Below are 18830 nucleotides of genomic sequence, written 5' to 3'. Positions count from 1 at the left end.
CATGATCGTAAAACTTTGTTTGGACCCATTGGCCTTCTTCCTCAGGAATAATTATTGTTAGAAATTTTCTGTAACCAATAGGTGGATCTAATCCCAATTTAATTCAATTGACCTCACTAAGGTAAAAAAAACGCTTTATCCTTCTCAACCAATGAGATACTGTAGTATCTACTGTAGTATGAAATAACATGTTTTTTTCCAGATTGTGTAGGTCTATACATTCCTGGGAGCCAGCAAACAGCCAGTTCTGGTAAACAGTGGTTGAACATTGTGGACAGGTGATGAAGTATGGCCATTAAGCGTGACATGCCCGTGTATGATAACATATGATGACCCATAAATCTGTCGTTGGTATGCAGGAATAGAACCAGGTCCCCAGGAGGGCCAGGTACCATGTTTAGATACGCCAACGGTTAGTTATGGCCTAAACCCAAGGCTTGAGGAACCCTTAGTTTCTGAAATGCATACACGATCAAGCCTTTGCATGGTCATGATGGAGTCAACTTCTGGACCATGAACCTAACGAACTGAGATGACATCATAACGGTCTATAAGAACTGGTTGCCTGGCTTCCCGGGAAAGAGCGATACCATTTGGACCAGTGGTTCTTAACCTTGTTGGAGGTACCGAACCCCACCAGTTTCATATGCGCAATCACCAAACCCTTCTTTAGTGAAAAATAAAATGTTTTTTTTTTCAAATTCAAGACAAAGTTATATGTTTTTGGTAACACTTTAGTATGGGGAACATATTCTAAGTAACAAAGACTTAATTTAGAGTTTTTTGGTTAGGGTTAGGGTTAGAGGGTTAGGGCCAGGGTTAAAGGGTTAGAGTTATAATAAGGCCATGTCGAATAAGACATTAATAAGTACTTAATAATGACTAGTTTAGAGCCAATATGTTACTAATTTGCATGTTAATAAGCAACTAATTAATGGTGAGTATGTTCCCCATACTAAAGTGTTACCATGTTTTTTTACTGGTACAAAAAATGAACCATGCATGAACATCACCTTGTTCAAACAACAAAACCAACACAGTGCATAAACTCACAACAAATTACACACCTGCAAATCAGTCTGACTTCTGCTGTTGCCGTATCCGTAATACGCCGATAGGGAGAAGTTTTTATTTACACGATGAGTCGGGTGTGTCTTGACCTCCGCCGAACCCCTGAGCCACACTCACCGAACCCCTAGGGTTCGATCGAACCCAGGTTAAGAACCACTGATTTGGACAGATTCTCCCCAAAAGTATACGTATTGCTGGACCTGTTGTGGTGCCTTAGACTTAGACTTAGACTTAGAAAATCTTTATTGTCCCCGAGGGGCAATTTGGTTTGCAGCAGTAGTCATGAAAAACAAGATTCAACAGTAAAACGAGGTACAACAGTAAAAAACAAGGTACAACGGTAAAAACGAGGTACAACAGTAAAAACAAGGTACAAATACATAAAATACATACAACATACAAACCATCATGAAGGCATTGAGCTAAAAACTAGAAACATTTGTAAAACAATAAAAACTAATCATCACACGTCGCTTCCCACTAAAGTGACTGCATAGCAGCTAAGCTTGTTTAAGAAGCTCATTTATAAAGGCAACAGCTGCGGGAACAAAGGATCTTATGTATCTGTTGTTTTTGGCCTTTCTATTAGTAGGGGCGTACCTGCATCCTGAGGGCAAGAGTCTGAACTCTGAGAAGAGAGGGGGCTGAGGGTTGACCAGAATGGCCTTTGCCTTCTGGATGACTCTGGCCTGATAGATCTGGTTCAGGGGGTTCAAGGTAGTGCCTATGGTCTTTTGGCACACCTTGATTATACCACCCAATCTATTTTTATTGGCCACACTGAGGTTACCAAACCAGGAAGTGATGGAATAAGTTCAAATAGACTCAATACAAGATGAATAGAACATCCTCATCAGTGTCCTATCAACCTTGAACGCCTCTCAGTCTCCTCAAGAAAAACAGCCTCTGATTGGCCTTCTTACAAATACGGTCAGTGTTGGCATCAAAGGTCAATTTATTGTCTAAAATTGTGCCTAGATACTTGTAATCACGGACTAGCTCAACAGCAGAGCCATTAAAGAGAATGGGTGCTTTGGCAGGGGGATCACGGCGAAAGTCAATGTACATCTCCTTCGTTTTATCGCCATTAAGCTCCAGGTTCGAATCATCGCACCATTTTACGAGTGCCCGCTTGTCAAAGTAAGCTTTGTTCAACGATCATTACCTGCGTCTTCCTTGATCTTTTCACACACCCACGCCAGAAGGTGGTAAGGCCAGAGACAAACAATAGTATTTAACATGTTATCAAAAAGAAAAGATGTTTACGTTAGTGGCTTAACCTGCAAAGTGGATTAAAAATACTTTATTAGCTTAACCGACGATAAAGGTCTTTTTCACGTTCGCTAGCAGTATTTGGGATCTTTGTGAATGAAAAGGCAGGGCATAAAGGCCGCTGTTGTTTTGCTGATACTGGGAGCGCTGCCCCGCACTCTGCTGTTTTGATCAATAGTGATGAACATGTCAAAACGGGACAACAATAAAGTGACCATCACACTTGGGTGATAAAACCAATTTGTATGACAATACATTGTGCTGTGCCATCATACAGCTAGTTAATATAAAAGGACAACACAAACCAAGAGCTCCCACTGAGCATCAGTCGGCCCCCACCAAGAGAACAATGGGAAAGGTAAGTTCAGTACGCGCTTGCGAACCGAACCGTTGGACATGTGTGAGCTGTGCGTGTCCCGACATTTTGCAGATCATTTTCTATGAGGACAGAAACTTCCAAGGTCGGCACCATGAGTGCATGAGCGACTGCGCCAACCTGCACCCCTACTTCAACCGCTGCAACTCCGTCCGGGTGGAGAGCGGCTGCTTCATGGTGTACGAGAGGCCCCACTACCTGGGCCACCAGTACTTCCTCCGCAGAGGGGAGTACTCGGACAACCAGCGTATGATCGGCATTAACGACTGCATCCGCTCATGCCGCATGATTCCGGTGGTAAGTGTGGCGGGGGGTCTGAGCAGAAGTTGGGTCGTAGGGATGCAGCCATAAACGGCATTAAATAACGAGCGTGGTAAAACTAGTGATTGATAACTGCACTTCGGTAGAGTCACGGACTGACTGGCGCCAGCTTGCGGGCTTAAATGCTAACATGAAAACGAGACATTACCATCTTTCCCCATTAAGAAACAACATTTCCCAATCTAAACATTATAGAAAGTCACTGCTCTCTAAGCAACTATGCTTTCCCACAAGGCACAAGACATTGATACAACCAACATTGATTATTAGACTTAGACCTCCTTTTTATTGTCTTTCAAATTTGAACTTTACAGTACAGATAAGAACGTAATTTAATTTCATTAGCTCATGGTAGTGCAGGATAAAAAAGCAATGAGGTGCATATATAAATAAATAAATAGGTTACTGTACAGATAAATATATTACACTTTTCCACATGCGTCCACGTTTATGGATGTATGTTATATTGTCTTTTTTATTCCAGCGAGTTAATCCATTTTGGGGGGAGTTGAGGGGATTTTTATGATGCGTTCAAGAGTCTTACGGCCTGAGGGAAGAAGCTGCAACAGAATTTGGAGGTTCTGCTTCGCAGGCTGCGGAACCTCTTTCTAGAGTCCAGCAGTGAAAACAGTCCTTGGTGGGGGTGGGAGGAGTCTTTGCAGATTTTCTGAGCCCTGGTCAGGCAGCGGCTTTTTGCGATCTCCTGGATAGGAGGAAGAGTTGCATCTGTAAATCGAGATGTCTAACGTTGGATCCACGTTGTTGGTTGAGATGTGATCCAGATTTCAATGGTCAAATCAATGTTGCCAGAAAACATGTTGTTTCAACGTTGTATTTGTGTTGTAAAATGTTGGTTGCGAAATGACCAAAACTTCAATGGTCAAATCAACGTCAGAACCCGACATTGATTGAACGTCGTGAAAAAGTATGCTTTTCCAACGTTATGTTTGAGTTGCTCAACGTTAGGACCTGATTCAACTGGTTCTCAACGTTGTTTTAATGTCTTGTGCCTGCTGGGATTCAACTTTGCACATTGAACCAACAAGCAGAGCTCTCTTAAAGGGAAACTGCACTTTTTTTTAAATTTTTGCCTATCGTTCACAATCGTTATGAAAGACATGACGACGGATGGATTTTTTACAATGCATTTTAAATATTAAATTAACGTAAAGCCAACGGGAGCTCCACTATTTCGCCCATAAAATCCAATAAATAACCATTCAAAAAGCGCCATTAATTCTCCATTTACATTTTGGGATTTTATTATTGACCAAGTATTAGTGATAATGTTATTATAAGCACTAACAGATAAACTGCCGTATTTTTCGGACTATAAGTCGCATTTTTTTTCATGGGGGTGCGACTTATAGTCAGGAGCGACTTATGTGTGAAATTATTAACACATTACCGTAAAATATCAAATATCGTATTTTTCGGAGTATAAGTCGCACCTGCAGAAAATGCATAATAAAGAAGGAAAAAAACATATATAAGTCACATTTTTTGGGGACATTTATTTGATAAAACCCAACACCAAGAATAGACATTTTAAAGGCTATTTAAAATAAATAAATAATAGTGAACAACAGGCTGAATAAGTGTACGTTATATGACGTATAAATAACCAACTGAGAACGTGCCTGGTATGTTACCGTAACATATTATGGTAAGAGTCATTCAAATAACTATAACATAGAACATGCTATACGTTTACCAAACAATCTGTCACTCCTAATCGCTAAATCCCATGAAATCTTATACGTCTAGTCTCTTACGTGAATGAGCTGAATAATATTTTTTGATATTTTACGGTAATGTGTTAATAATTTCACACATAAGTCGCTCCTGAGTATAAGTCGCACCCCCGGCCAAACTACGAAAAAAAACTGCGACTTATAGTCCGAAAAAAATCAAATAATATTATTTAGCTCATTCACGTAAGAGACTAGATGTATAAGATTTCATGGGATTTAGCGATTAGGAGTGACAGATTGTTTGGTAAACGTATAGCATGTTCTATATGTTATAGTTATTTGAATGACTCTTACCATAATATGTTACGTTAAAACATACCAGGCACGTTCTCAGTTGGTTATTTATGCCTCATATAACGTACACTTATTCAGCCTGTTGTTCACTATTCTTTATTTATTTTGAATTGCCTTTCAAATGTCTATTCTTGGTGTGGGGTTTTATCAAATACATTTCCCCCAAAAATGCGACTTATACAGTATATGTTTTTTTCCTTCTTTGTTATGCATTTTTGGCCGATGCGACTTATACTCCGGAGAGACTTATACTCCGAAAAATACGATATTTATAGCGGCACCGTAATCACTACTAGTCCCTATCTTTACATCATCAATTGATCTGCTGCTTTCTCGCTTCCTTGCGCCCTGTAAGTTTATTGTAGATCATAAATCATGCATCTCACCTGGACAGAAGGTGGCTGTTTATATAATCTGACAAGTTGGGACTCTTTGACAGCCACTTAGGACCTGGAACTGGCGAAAAGCTTGCCTCCCAAACCCTGTTTCGTTGCGAGGATTATGAGACATTTTTCATCTAAATGGGAATATATGAACTTTCTGAGCACGTTCAACACCCTCCGCTATATTTTTGGTAATGATATCCTTGATATGGATTTTTCATATCATCACATTTGGGTTCGAGTTTCTTCGTTTTGTCCAGAAACTTTTTGTTGACAAAAAAGTGTTATTTCGCTCACTCCCTTCACTGCAAAAACTGAAATCTAAGTAAGATTGAATATCTCAAATTAGGGTTATATTTGCTTATTTTCTGTCTGATAAGATCATTCTTCTCACTAAGCAGATTTTATGTTAGAGTGTTTTACTTGTTTTAAGGGTTTTGGTCCTAAATGATCTCAGTAAGACATTACAGCTTGTTGCTGAGATTTTATGACCTATATTGAGTAAAACATGCTTGAAACGAGAATATCAACTGTTGCAAAGCTGTGTCATCAACACTCACAAGTATAAAACTACTTTTTCAAAGTAATAATTTCTTATTTCAAGCATGAAAAAAAAAAACATTTAACATGTGACATTTCAAACAATTTTGAACAGAAATAGTTCATGCACATTCAGATAAATTCTTCAAAACTACAATTAAAAAAAATTTGGCCGGGGGCCGGGCTGTATATATGCGCACTAATTGACTGAAAGAGCACGCACTTGGCGCTATGATGTCATGTTATCGATGGAAAAATGCATTTTTAGAGCATATGATTTGCCTGAGCGGCTAGGAGACCCCGAGAGTAACAAGCGGTTGCCTTGTTGCCTTTCCATTAAGAACAATAAATTAGTTTTTAGTGTAAGCTTGCTGGTTTCAAGAAATGTAATGCCGAGCTCATATCATTATGTCAAGATAATGGCACTAGAATTTACTTCATTTAAGAATATTTTTCAACATATTGAGCAAAAAGGTCTAATTTTTTTCTTGCAAGAAAAGTGCACTTGTTATTAGTGAGAATATACTTATTTTAAGGTATTTGTGGGTTCATTGAGGTTAGCTAATTTTACTTGTTTTGGAAAGTCTTGACAAGCCAAATGTTCTTGTTCTATTGGCAGATCATTTTGCTTAGTTCATATAAAATACCCCTCATTTTTGTTTGTTTTTTTCTTGTTTTTGAACACTGACTTTTTGCAGTGTTGGCTGCTGAGTATTCAAAGAGTTTTGTTTCTTCTCCAGCACCGCGGCTCCTTCAAAATCCGCTTGTACGAGCGGCCGGACATGACCGGCCAGATGCAGGAGGTGAGCGACGACTGCCCGAGCGTCCAGGACCGCCTGCGTATGTCTGACATTAACTCGTGCAACGTGGTCGATGGCCACTGGCTGCTGTACGAGCAGCCCAACTACAAAGGCCGGACCTACTACCTGAGACCCGGCGAGTACCGCAGATTCAGCGACTGGGGCGGCGCCAGTCCCAGGATCGCCTCCCTCAGGCGGATCGTTGATTCCATCTAGGACCTTCTTCCTCTCTCTCTGTTCACAATAAAGATGCTTGGCTTAATAAAGGGTGTGTTTTCCTTTTTAAGTATAAGACATGAAAGATCTTTCAGCACAAACAAAACACTCATAGGTCGGTTTTGAGGGCGTTTATTAACAGTCACGTGAAGACATTTTTCTTACAAAGTGATCCTTTTGATGGAACCCACCCTTGGACTCAAGCTCCCCCACTGGTTAAAAAGCCCGTATTTCCCAGGGCGCACCAGATACTGGCGACCTCTGTAGTGGGGATGCTCGAAGATTATCCATTGACCCTCAATGGCGTTGCAGGAGTGGATGTCATTGAGACGGAAGCGTTCATACAGAGAAGGGCAGTCGTCACTGAGCTCCATTGTCTGGCCTCTGAACTCAGGGCGCTCGTAGATGACAAGTCTGTGAGAACCTTGAAGCTGAGGAAGGAGGTCATGTGTTAGGACTAGTGAGGGATGAGGACAAGACACAGATCACGAGATCTACCTTAGGGATCATGCGGCAGGACCGCACGCAGTCGTTAAATCCCATCCAGCGTTGGTAGTCGGGATAATCGCCTTTCCTCAGGAAGTACTGGTACCCGGAAAATTCCGGCTTCTCGTAGACCATCCATTCCCCGCTGTCCACCCTGATGGAGTTGCAGCGGCTGAAGTGCGAATGCAGGTCAGGGCATTCGCCGCTGCACTCGTAGGCGCGACCCTGGAAGTTTTTGTCCTCGTAAAAGACGATCTAGAAGCAGAGAAGTCGGGGAGAGTTAGGGTGAAGTCCAGAATGAGGTTCCAGACTAGATGGTATTGCATTGACTGGTGGGTGACCCACAGAGACGGGACATGTGGTCTCACCTTGCCCATTGTGTTAGCTAACCCTGGTCACGCTGCTTGCAGGCGCTTCTGGCCTTTATAACCCGCAAATGACCCGAGGCTTTGTAGGACAGAACAATGAGCCCAACGGTCAGCACTTTTTCTCCAACAATGCATATTTTTTCGGTTTTGTGAGGCTGTAGATTTGGTTTGGTTTTCCTGTCAGCAAAGCACTGACCGTATACCTCAACGTATACAGTACATACTTTATTTGACTTAGTATGGATTACAATTTTCATGTCTATACCAAGGATGGTGGGTTTTTTTTACAAACAATGTACAACAATTATGTGAAATTCTTTGTAACAAAAGAACAGCAGATAAAAATACAGTTGAGCCTTTTTGCATTACATGTACACTACCGTTCAAAAGTTTGGGGTCACATTGAAATGTCCTTATTTTTGAAGGAAAAGCACTGTACTTTTCAATGAAGATAACTTTAAACTAGTCTTAACTTGAAAGAAATACACTCTATACATTGCTAATGTGGTAAATGACTATTCTAGCTGCAAATGTCTGGTTTTTGGTGCAATATCTACATAGGTGTATAGAGGCCCATTTCCAGCAACTATCACTCCAGTGTTCTAATGGTACAATGTGTTTGCTCATTGGCTCAGAAGGCTAATTGATGATTAGAAAACCCTTGTGCAATCATGTTCACACATCTGAAAACAGTTTAGCTCGTTACAGAAGCTACAAAACTGACCTTCCTTTGAGCAGATTGAGTTTCTGGAGCATCACATTTGTGGGGTCAATTAAACGCTCAAAATGGCCAGAAAAAGAGAACTTTCATCTGAAACTCGACAGTCTATTCACGTTCTTAGAAATGAAGGCTATTCCACAAAATTGTTTGGGTGACCCCAAACTTTTGAACGGTAGTGTACAACAATATAATATACCTACAGTACAGGCCAAAAGTTTGGACACACCTTTATTTTCATGACTATTTACATTGTAGATTGTCACTGAAGGCATCATAACTATATGACACCTGTGAAGTGAAAACCCTTTCAGGTGACTACCTCTTGGAGCTCATCGAGAGAATGCCAAGAGTGTGCAAAAAAGTAATCAGAGCAAAGGGTGGCTATTTTGAAGGAGATAGAATATAAAACATGTTTTTAGTTATTTCACCTTTTTTGTGTTAAGTACATAACTCCACATGTGTTCATTCATAGGTGTAATGCCTTCAGTGACAATCTACAATGTAAATAGTCATGAAAATAAAGAAAACGCATTGAATGAGAAGGTGTGTCCAAACTTTTGTACATGCATGTCAACACAAACAAAAGCTACGTACTACACTTTTTATTTGCACTGTCATGGGTATACCTTTAACATTTGAAACAAAAAACTACCAATTCCCAATACTTGCAAATCGATTGAACTCAACTGTACCATTTTTTGGTGCTTCCGTGTGTGTTCATGTGGTAATAAATCTTGATGCGTTTAATAATACGATCTCTTTTTAATAATTTGACATTTCGCACTGATCTGATAATGACAACTGTGCTGTCCATCTTGTTGTCTTACACTTCTGAGTCTCATTTGCAAGTATGCCTTCATTTCAGTTTGTCAACGCTGCGGTCAGGGAGTAGTCTTTGCCAGTAAGTTGACGTTAGGAAGTGAAGTCCTACAAAGTGTTGATACTGCAAGTGTATTCCAGCTGTTTAATTGCATCTTAGTTGTTGTTTACATTGCCAAATTTGGAGGTGGAGCTCGTCATGTAAACTCGCTAATACTGACGAAAAGCATGTATATAGCATATCCAATATACTGTAAATTAGCATCAAGCTAGCACATTCTGTCACACAGGTCATGCCTTGTTTTGGTTCTGTCCAGCGCTCCTATTTACTCGGTTCTAGGGCTGTCTATCTTTGGGCACCAGACGATTTAATTCGGTTTTTGGGGGTAACGATTCAATTCAGAACCGATTCTGGATTTAAATTCAATACTTTTTGAATACTATTTGGTGCCAGTTCTATGATTAACTACATTCCTCCATAAAATAGATAACAGCTCTGATACATTTTGTTAGAATAATTGTATCTAAGTTATCACAAAAACTTTGTGTTGAAATGAGTTCCCCGCGAGAAGACCAGAAGCTGTCTTTGAACCCACCAAGAAGAAGGCTTGTAAAACTCCACTGTGTAAGGGGAAAGCAACATGAAGGGGTTTCTGTTTCTTTCATGTATTGTAATCAACAGAAAGATATTGTCTGACCCAAGAACTACAAAGCGGAGAGGAAGCAGGACCAGACTCCCCTCCAGGCACCGCTTTTTTGAACTCTTTTACGACCCTCTTTTCGAACTCTTTTACAAACCTCTTTTTGAACTATTTTACGAACCTCTTTTTTAAACTCTTTTAGGACCTCTTTTTTGAACCGACCTTTTCTTTCGAACTGTTTTGTAATCAAAGGCGATGGCTGTTTACGACCCCGTCCCTTTGGAAGCAGCTGTTGCCATGTGGTCAGGGAAAGTCCAAATAAAAGAAGGAGGGCGTACAATCTTTTGGCAGAGCCTGCTGAGACACTGCACAAGGGTACAGTGTCCAGGCGTCTCTCCTCACTGAGCCAAATTGAATTCTGTCTCTGTTTTAATTCTTTGCTTCTTGTCTTGTTTAATAGATGTCATCAGTGTTTGAACCTGGCACATTTCTATATTACTTAAAAGAAAACTGGTTTTGTTTAATAAAGTTCTACCCAAACATTTAATAAAGTAAAATACAAACAAATCAAATCTGTACAGCAGATATAATTATCTACATCAACAATAAGATTTTTCTGAGGATAGATAAAAAAAATAAAATAAACAAATAATATATATAAATTTTTTAATCGATTAAGAACCATTACAAGTAAGGATCGCGATATATTCGAAAATTTATTTTTTGACACCCGCTTCCTGTTACATTTGTTATGCAGCCCCTTTACTTTGCCTGCCAGCGCACCTGTTCTTCGTTTGTAATCTTGTCTATTCCGGTTCAGCTCTTGCTTTTGAAAGCTTACTCTGTTGATGATGTGTAAACTGTTGCTGTCTTCCAGCATTCTGTTAAGTTTACTCTGACTTTGTAATTTTTTTGATATTTGTATTGCATAGCGTTCACTCTGCTTCGAGTGCACTCCCAGCTGCACATGCCTTTTTTTTTCTTTCTTATATTAAATACCTTTTACCTTGCATGCTTTTTGCATACTGGGATCACGATAAACCACCGCTAATATACGACCACATCGTCACAATTTTAAATAGTGATGCCTTACTTATGAGTGTTTTCTATCAGGCATGCTTGCTTTGTTGGTGTAGAAAACTGCAACAACCTCTAGAACACGCCTGTTTATAATTAAGTCGTTGTCGAGTTTGCAACCGCATTTTATGTGAATCGGTACTTGTTACTGACTGAATGTGGTCGATACCTATAATAGTACTGAATTTTGTACCTTTCCCAATGCACTGCAGATTCATACATTAAATTGCCAAAAGTATTTGGCCAACCATCCAAAGGATGAGAATCAGGTGTCCTAATCACTTGGCCCGAAACGTCTCTGGCAAGGCATTGAGGGCAGTTGTAGCGTAGCGCGTGCACAAAAAGTCTGTTGATGTGATCAGCAACCCGTGGCTCTAGAGCCGCATGCCCTAGTGGCTCCCTGGACCTCTTTCAGAGATGTGTGAAAACGGAAAAAGATTGTTTTAATATATTTTCTGTAGGAGAACAAACATGACACAAACCTTCCTAATTGTTAGAAATCCCACTGTTTGTATTAAACATGCTTCAGTGATGAGAGTATTTCGCGAGCGCCGTTTTGTCCTACTAATTTCAGCAATCTTTGAACTCATCAGTCTGTTTTCATGTACAACTTTCTCCGATGCTGCCACAGAAAGACGTGTTTTATGCCACTCCTTCTTTGTCTCACTTTGTCCACCAAACTTTTTATGCTGTGCGTGAATGCACAAAGGTGAAATTTGTTGATGTTATTGACTTGTTGGAGGGCTAATCAGGCATATTTGGTCAGTGCATGACAGCAAGCTAATCGATGCTAACGTGCTATTTAGGCTAGCTGTATGTACATATTGCATCATCATGCCTCGTTTGTAGGTATATTTGAGCTCATTTAATTTTCTTTACTTATGTCCTCTGTGTATTTAATTTATATCTGCATGTCTTATGACACATTTTCTGTATGTAATGTTGGCTGCATTTCTCATAGGTGTTTGTGTGCCATGTTGTTCCAGACCACAGCAAATGTTACCCAGCTTGCAAAGATTGTAATAAATCCATTAGAAGAAGACAGCCTGATGTTTCCTTTAACTTGGACACACACATCTATACCTTTGGCCATTCTGAGCCAGTAATTTCCATTTTACTAATGATTTCCAATGTTGCAAAAATGTGTAGAATAAAAATTAAAATACAAAATTTTTGTCAACGAACATTTGCGTCAGCCTTTGATAGTAGGCTAATATAGCTAATATAGATACTTACATCATGTGTTGCCTTCATTATAAGACTTATATAAGACTTTGAATTTTTTGGGGTTACAGACAGATTTTTTGTGTTTTTAGTATTTTCGGTCCAATATGACTCTTTCAACATTTTGGGTCGCCGACCCCTGCGGTAGTGCAAATAAAACAAATAAAACATGACCGAATAGTCGACCAACCTAACCTTTTATGCACACTCTGCAGTAAGGAGTGTTCTTTTAACTCTAACATTTTTAACTTTAGTTGAGTCGTAAAGTAGACAAATGTGAATTATTCAGATGATGTTGTCCCTCCCTGCACATGTGTGCAAACCCCCACTCTGCCTTGTATAAGTCACTGGTGTCAAACTCAAGGCCCGGGGGCCAGTTCTGGCCCGCCACATCATTCTATGTGGCCCGCAAAAGCCTGGAAAAAATGGGTTTCAAGAAAATCCTTTTTTTTCTTCTTTTTTTTTTACTAAATTCTTTCTCCTTCTTTTTTTCTTTCAATTTTGACAGAAAACTACGGAGCCCCTCAAGGGACATGGGGGAAATTTTTATTTTTCAAATTTTTATTTTTTTAAATTTTTTTTAGAGAGAAACTATCTCGTGCACACAAGAAACTTTCTCGTGCGCACGAGAAACTTTTTATAAAGTTATAAAAAAATTAAAATAAATAAATAAATAAATTATTTTTTTATTTTTTTTTAGACATGTATCTCGTGCGCACGAGAAACTTTTCCGTGCGCAAGAGATACATGTGTAAAAAAAATAATAATCATAATTTTTAAATTTTTTATAACTTTAGAAAAAGTGTCTTGTGCGCACGAGATAGTTTATCGTGCGCACGAGATACATGTCTAAAAAAAATAAAATAAATACAAATTATTTTTTTTTTAAATTCCCCCATGTCCCTTTAGGGGCTCCGTAGAAAACAATTCAAAATATAAAAAAAATATTATGCGATCATGCCAATTATATTATCATATACTGCATACTTGCCAACCCTCCCGTTTTTAGCGGGAGAATCCCGGTATTCAGCGCCTCTCCCGACAACCTCCCGGCAGAGATTTTCTCCCGACAAACTCCCGGTATTCAGCCGGAGCTGGAGGCCACGCCCCCTCCAGCTCAATGCGGACCTGAGACTGAGTGGGGACAGCCTGTTCTCACGTCCGCTTTCCCACAATAAGCTTGCCTGCCCAATGAACGGAGAAGTTAAATAGGACAATACTGCCATCTAAAGGATAGCCAACGAAAAAAACACAGAAATTCAAGTATTTTTTTTTTTCTATGTAAATAACATAAATATATATATATATATATATATATATATATATATATATATATATATATATATATATATATATATATATATATATATATATATATAGCTATAATTCACTGAAAGTCAAGTATTTCATACATATATATATATATATATATATATATATATATATATATATATATATATATATATATATATATATATATATATATATATATATATATATATATATATATATATATATATATATATATATATATATATATATATATATATATATATATATATATATATATATATGAAATATATATGAAATACTCGAGTTGGTGAATTCTAGCTGTAAATAACCACGCCCCCAACCACGCCCCCGACCACCCCCCCACCCCCGACCAAGCCCCCCCCCCCCTCACCCCCTACCCCCCACCTCCCGATATTGGAGGTCTCAAGGTTGGCAAGTATGTATACTGTATTGCAAAACTATTTTTGTGAGACAAAAACAAAGAGTTAAAAATCTGCTCGTCACCTTTATTTATGATTTAATTGCATCTTAGTTGTTAGCATGTTAGCTTGCTAACATGCTAACTTTATCGTGCTAACTTTTTGAGCTAGTTTTGAAAAGAAAATATTAAAAAGAAATCTAACAATCAAATGCATTTCGATTATCATGATTAATCACAGGTTATTACCCGCATGCATAATGTAAATAAACATTTTTAAAACGGCCCTCTGAAGGCAGCCATTATGTGTGATGCTAGCATGCTAAGATTAACGTGCAAGCTTTTTGAGCTAATTTTGCAACCGTTTACCCTACAGTCATATAACTTGGTATGTGACACTTGTTAACTGTCCGCGTGCTAACGTTAGCATGCTAACATTAAAGTGCTAACTTTTTTAGCAATTTTTACACTTTTTACATGTTAGCATACAAACTATAACCTGCTAAAAAAGAATGTACAACAATTCTTCTCAACTAAAAAGGAGAAATATAACCTTGGAGGAAAAAATAATTTAAAACATTTGTATGCATGTACAACACTTAGAACCTTTATCATATCGGTATGTGGAATTCAATTATGGAATGGATTAAGTAATGAAGTTAAACATTGTACTGATATGATCCAGTTTAAGAGGTTGTTCAAAATAATAGTGCTTACAAAGTACAAAGGAGAAGAATTATGAGAAATACTTTCAACCTTATTGAAAATAAGATATTCTTCATCTCAGTATGTTAATAATGACTGAATTAATTAATTACATATTACAAAACTGTTGTGTATACTAATTCACAGATGTTATTTTATTATATAAAAAGGTCAGTAAATGATTTTATATATTTGTAAACGCTCTCAGTAGGAAAGGGGTAGGATTAAATAAGCTTTGCTTCTTCCTACTCCTTTTCAGACATGATGTAAAGTGAAATGATATGAAACTGTGTGATGTATTATACTGTAAGTGTGTTCATGTTCGAAATAAACTAAAGAAAGAAAGAAAGAATTCCCCAGCCATACACCTTAGAGCCATATAACTTGGTATGTGACACAAGCTAACTGTTAGCATGTTAACCTTAGCTTGCTAACATGCTAACTTTAGCATGCTAACTTTTTTGAGATAGTTTTGCAACCATTTACACCAGAGTCATATAACTTGGTACGTTACATTTTTTTACCTGTTAGCATGCAAACGATAGCATGCTAGCAAGCTAACTTAAACTTGTTCATCTAATTTTGCACTTTCTTTTCTATTTCCGCAGCCATACACCTTTGAGTCATATAACTTGGTATTCAACAGATGCTCACTATATGCATGTTTACGCTAGCATGCTAGGCCATCATTTCTAGCCCGCTAACAGTAAAGTGCTAACTTTTTTTTGCGATTTTTACGCTTTTTTGTCTAAGTACGCAGCCATACATCTTACAGTCATATAACTTGCTATTTACAACATGCTAACTGTATGCATGTTTACGTTAGCATGCTAGCATGCTAACATTAACTTACTATCTTTTTGAGCTAATTTTGCAAACGTTTACCTACAGTCATATAACATGGTATGTGACACTTGTTAACTGTTAGCGTGCTAACGTTATCATGTTAACATTAAACTTTTTTTTTAGCTATTTTTACACTTTTTACTTTAATTCCCCAGCCATACACCTTAGAGTCATATAACTTGGTATGTGACACAAGCTAACTGTTAGCATGCTAACCTTAGCTTGCTAACATGCTAACTTTTTGAGCTAGTTTTGCAACTATATATATAACTCATATAACATTTTTTCTACCTGTTAGCATGCAAACGATAGCATGCTAGCAAGCTAACTTAAACTTGTTCATCTAATTTTACACTTTCTTTTCTATTTCCGCAGCCATACACCTTTGAGTCATATAACTTGGTATTCAACACATGTTCACTATATGCATGTTTACGCTAGCATGCTAGGCCATCATTTCTAGCCCGCTAACAGTAAAGTGCTAACTTTTTTTTGCGATTTTTACGCTTTTTTGTCTAAGTACGCAGCCATACATCTTACAGTCATATAACTTGCTATTTACAACATGCTAACTGTATGCATGTTTACGTTAGCATGCTAGCATGCTAACATTAACTTACTATCTTTTTGAGCTAATTTTGCAAACGTTTACCTACAGTCATATAACATGGTATGTGACACTTGTTAACTGTTAGCGTGCTAACGTTATCATGTTAACATTAAACTTTTTTTTTAAGCTATTTTTACACTTTTTACTTTAATTCCCCAGCTATACACCTTAGAGTCATATAACTTGGTATGTGACACAAGCTAACTGCTAGCATGCTAACCTTAGCTTGCTAACATGCTAACTTTTTGAGCTAGTTTTGCAACTATATATATAACTCATATAACATTTTTGTTACCTGTTAGCATGCAAACGATAGCATGCTAGCAAGCTAACTTAAGCTTGTTAAACTTTTTAAAGGCCTACTGAAACCCACTACTACCGACCACGCAGTCTGATAGTTTGTATATCAATGATGAAATCTTAACATTGCAACACATGCCAATACAGCCGGGTTAACTTATAAAGTGCAATTTTAAAATTCCCGCCACACTTCCGGTTGAAAAACTCCTTTGGATATGATTTATGCGCGTGACGTCACAAAAGCAACGGAAGTGGTTGGACCCCATCGGACCCGATAGAAAAGCCTCTTGTTTTCTTTGACAAAATTCCACAGTATTCTGAATCTTTTGCAATTTGTTTAATGAACAATGGAGACTGCAAAGAAGAACGTTGTAGGTGGGATCGATCGGTGTCTTAGCGGCTAAGTACAATACTGTTAATATCCGTGATATTTGCATTAGTGTACTGTCTTTAAGGGTTTGGGGAACGCGCATGCGCGAGTGAGTTGGCGGAGAACTTGAGTGTGTGTGATCGTGACTTTTGGCTAACAGCAGCTCGTGTATGTGTGTGCGTTACTTTTTGAACTACAACCAGTTACCGCTTGTTAATAAAGCGATTGAGCAATTTGTTTAATGGACAATGGAGACTGCAAATAAGAAAGTTGGAGCCGGTGGAGCAGCGGACTACAGCAACACCAACACCAGGAGGTTGTGTTGTGTTTTGAGCAGGATAGCAGACGCACTACGGTGAGTACAGCTTTGGCTTCCAAACATTTGATCGATTGCCCGTACGTGCGTGTCGATATGTGCATGTGACGTACGTAACTTTGGGGAAATATATGTTTCTTGCCGACTCTGATGGCGGCCGGGGTGTCGTCAAAAGCGTACAACGCCCGCCGCCGCATCTAAGTTAGCTACGCAGCTAGGTTAGCTTCTGTTTTTTTAGCTTCGCCAAGCTGAATATTATTAATCGTGTATTTACATGTTCATGGTTTAATAGTATTATTGATCTTCTGTCTATCCATCCAGTCAGGGTTTTTTTTTATTTAGTTTCTATCTGCATTTGAGACTGGCGCTATCGCGTTGGCTACGTAGCTAGGTTAGCTTCTGTTTTTTTTAGCTTCGCCAAGCGGAATATTATTAATCGTGTATTTACATGTTCATGGTTTAATAGTATTATTGATCTTCTGTCTATCCATCCAGTCAGGGTTTTTTTTAAATTTAGTTTCTATCTGCATTTGAGACTGCTGCTATCAAGTTGGCTACGTAGCTAGGTTAGCTTCTATTTTTTTAGCTTCGCAAAGCTGAATTATTAATCGTGTATTTACATGTTCATGGTTTAATAGTCTTATTGGTCTTCTGACTATCCATCCAGTCAGGGTTTTTTTTAATTTAGTTTCTATCTGCATTTGAGACTGATGCTATCAAGTTGGCTACGTAGCTAGGTTAGCTTCTATTTTTTTTAGCTTCGCAAAGCTGAATTATTAATCGTGTATTTACATGTTCAGTCACTGTGAATGTCCATTTCGCGTTCTCGACTCTCATTTTCAAGAGGATATAGTATCTAAAATGGTTTAAAATACAAATCTGTGATCCACAATAGAAAAAGGAGAGAGTGTGGAATCCAATGAGCCAGCTTGTACCTAAGTTACGGTCAGAGCGAAAAAAGATACGTCCATCACTGCCTTTCAAGTCCTTCACTGTAACGTTCCTCATCTACGAATCTTTCATCCTCGCTCAAATTAATGGTGTAATCGTCACTTTCTCGGTCCGAATCTCTCTCACTCCATTGTAAACAACGGGAATTGTGAGCAGCACTACCGCTTGTGACGTCACGCTACTTCCGGTACAGGCAAGGCTTTTTTTTATCAGCGAGCAAAAGTTGCGACCTTTATCGTCGATTTTCTCTACTAAATCCTTTCAGCAAAAATATGGCAATATCGCGAAATGATCAAGTATGACACATAGAATGGATCTGCTATTCCCGTTTAAATAAAAAAAATCATTTCAGTAGGCCTTTAATATAATTTTTACACTTTCTTTTCTATTTCCGCAGCCATACACATTTGAGTCATATAACTTTGTATATATATCTTGCGGACTGTTATCGTGCTATCGTTAGCACATATGCTAAGTGTTAACATTTTTATGTAAACATGCTACTGTTTTAGGCTAGCTCTGTGGCTCATTTTGTACAGTTACACCTAAAACTCACGTATTCAGACACTCGGCACCATCTAATACGTACGGCGGCTTCCGGCGACCCCCGGCCAGAGGTCCAGGGCCCAGATAGCAGGCCCATAAAATGTTCTAGTTT

At 38.5% G+C, this 18830-nt stretch overlaps 2 protein-coding genes across 3 annotated transcripts; one reads left to right on the top strand and one right to left on the bottom strand.

The window, feature by feature from the left end:
* The first annotated feature begins 2608 nt into the window (after positions 1–2608).
* On the top strand, positions 2609–7077 carry LOC133658923 (gamma-crystallin M2-like). The gene is made up of 3 exons (XM_062061443.1): positions 2609–2701; positions 2774–3016; positions 6752–7077. The coding sequence occupies exons 1-3, from the start codon at positions 2693–2695 to the stop codon at positions 7025–7027; spliced, it is 528 nt and encodes a 175-aa protein (XP_061917427.1). The 5' UTR covers positions 2609–2692; the 3' UTR covers positions 7028–7077.
* Positions 7078–7149: 72 nt separating this feature from the next.
* LOC133658910 (gamma-crystallin M2-like) lies at positions 7150–18820 on the bottom strand. 2 transcript variants are annotated; one of them, XM_062061423.1, is made up of 3 exons: positions 18729–18820; positions 7526–7768; positions 7150–7458 (listed from the first exon to the last, which is right to left on the bottom strand). In XM_062061423.1, exons 1-3 carry the CDS (start codon positions 18813–18815, stop codon positions 7189–7191), a joined length of 600 nt encoding a protein of 199 aa, XP_061917407.1. In that variant the 5' UTR covers positions 18816–18820; the 3' UTR covers positions 7150–7188. The 2 variants fall into 2 exon arrangements, with proteins under 2 accessions (XP_061917407.1, XP_061917415.1); XM_062061431.1 differs by lacking the exon at positions 18729–18820 and adding an exon at positions 7882–7900.
* Between the last annotated feature and the right edge of the window lie 10 nt (positions 18821–18830).

Source organism: Entelurus aequoreus, linkage group LG01 (assembly GCF_033978785.1).
Source record: "Entelurus aequoreus isolate RoL-2023_Sb linkage group LG01, RoL_Eaeq_v1.1, whole genome shotgun sequence".
Taxonomy (NCBI): Eukaryota; Metazoa; Chordata; class Actinopteri; order Syngnathiformes; family Syngnathidae; genus Entelurus; species Entelurus aequoreus.
Note: the sequence above shows the minus strand (reverse complement) of the source record. Positions and strands in the feature narration are given on the sequence as shown.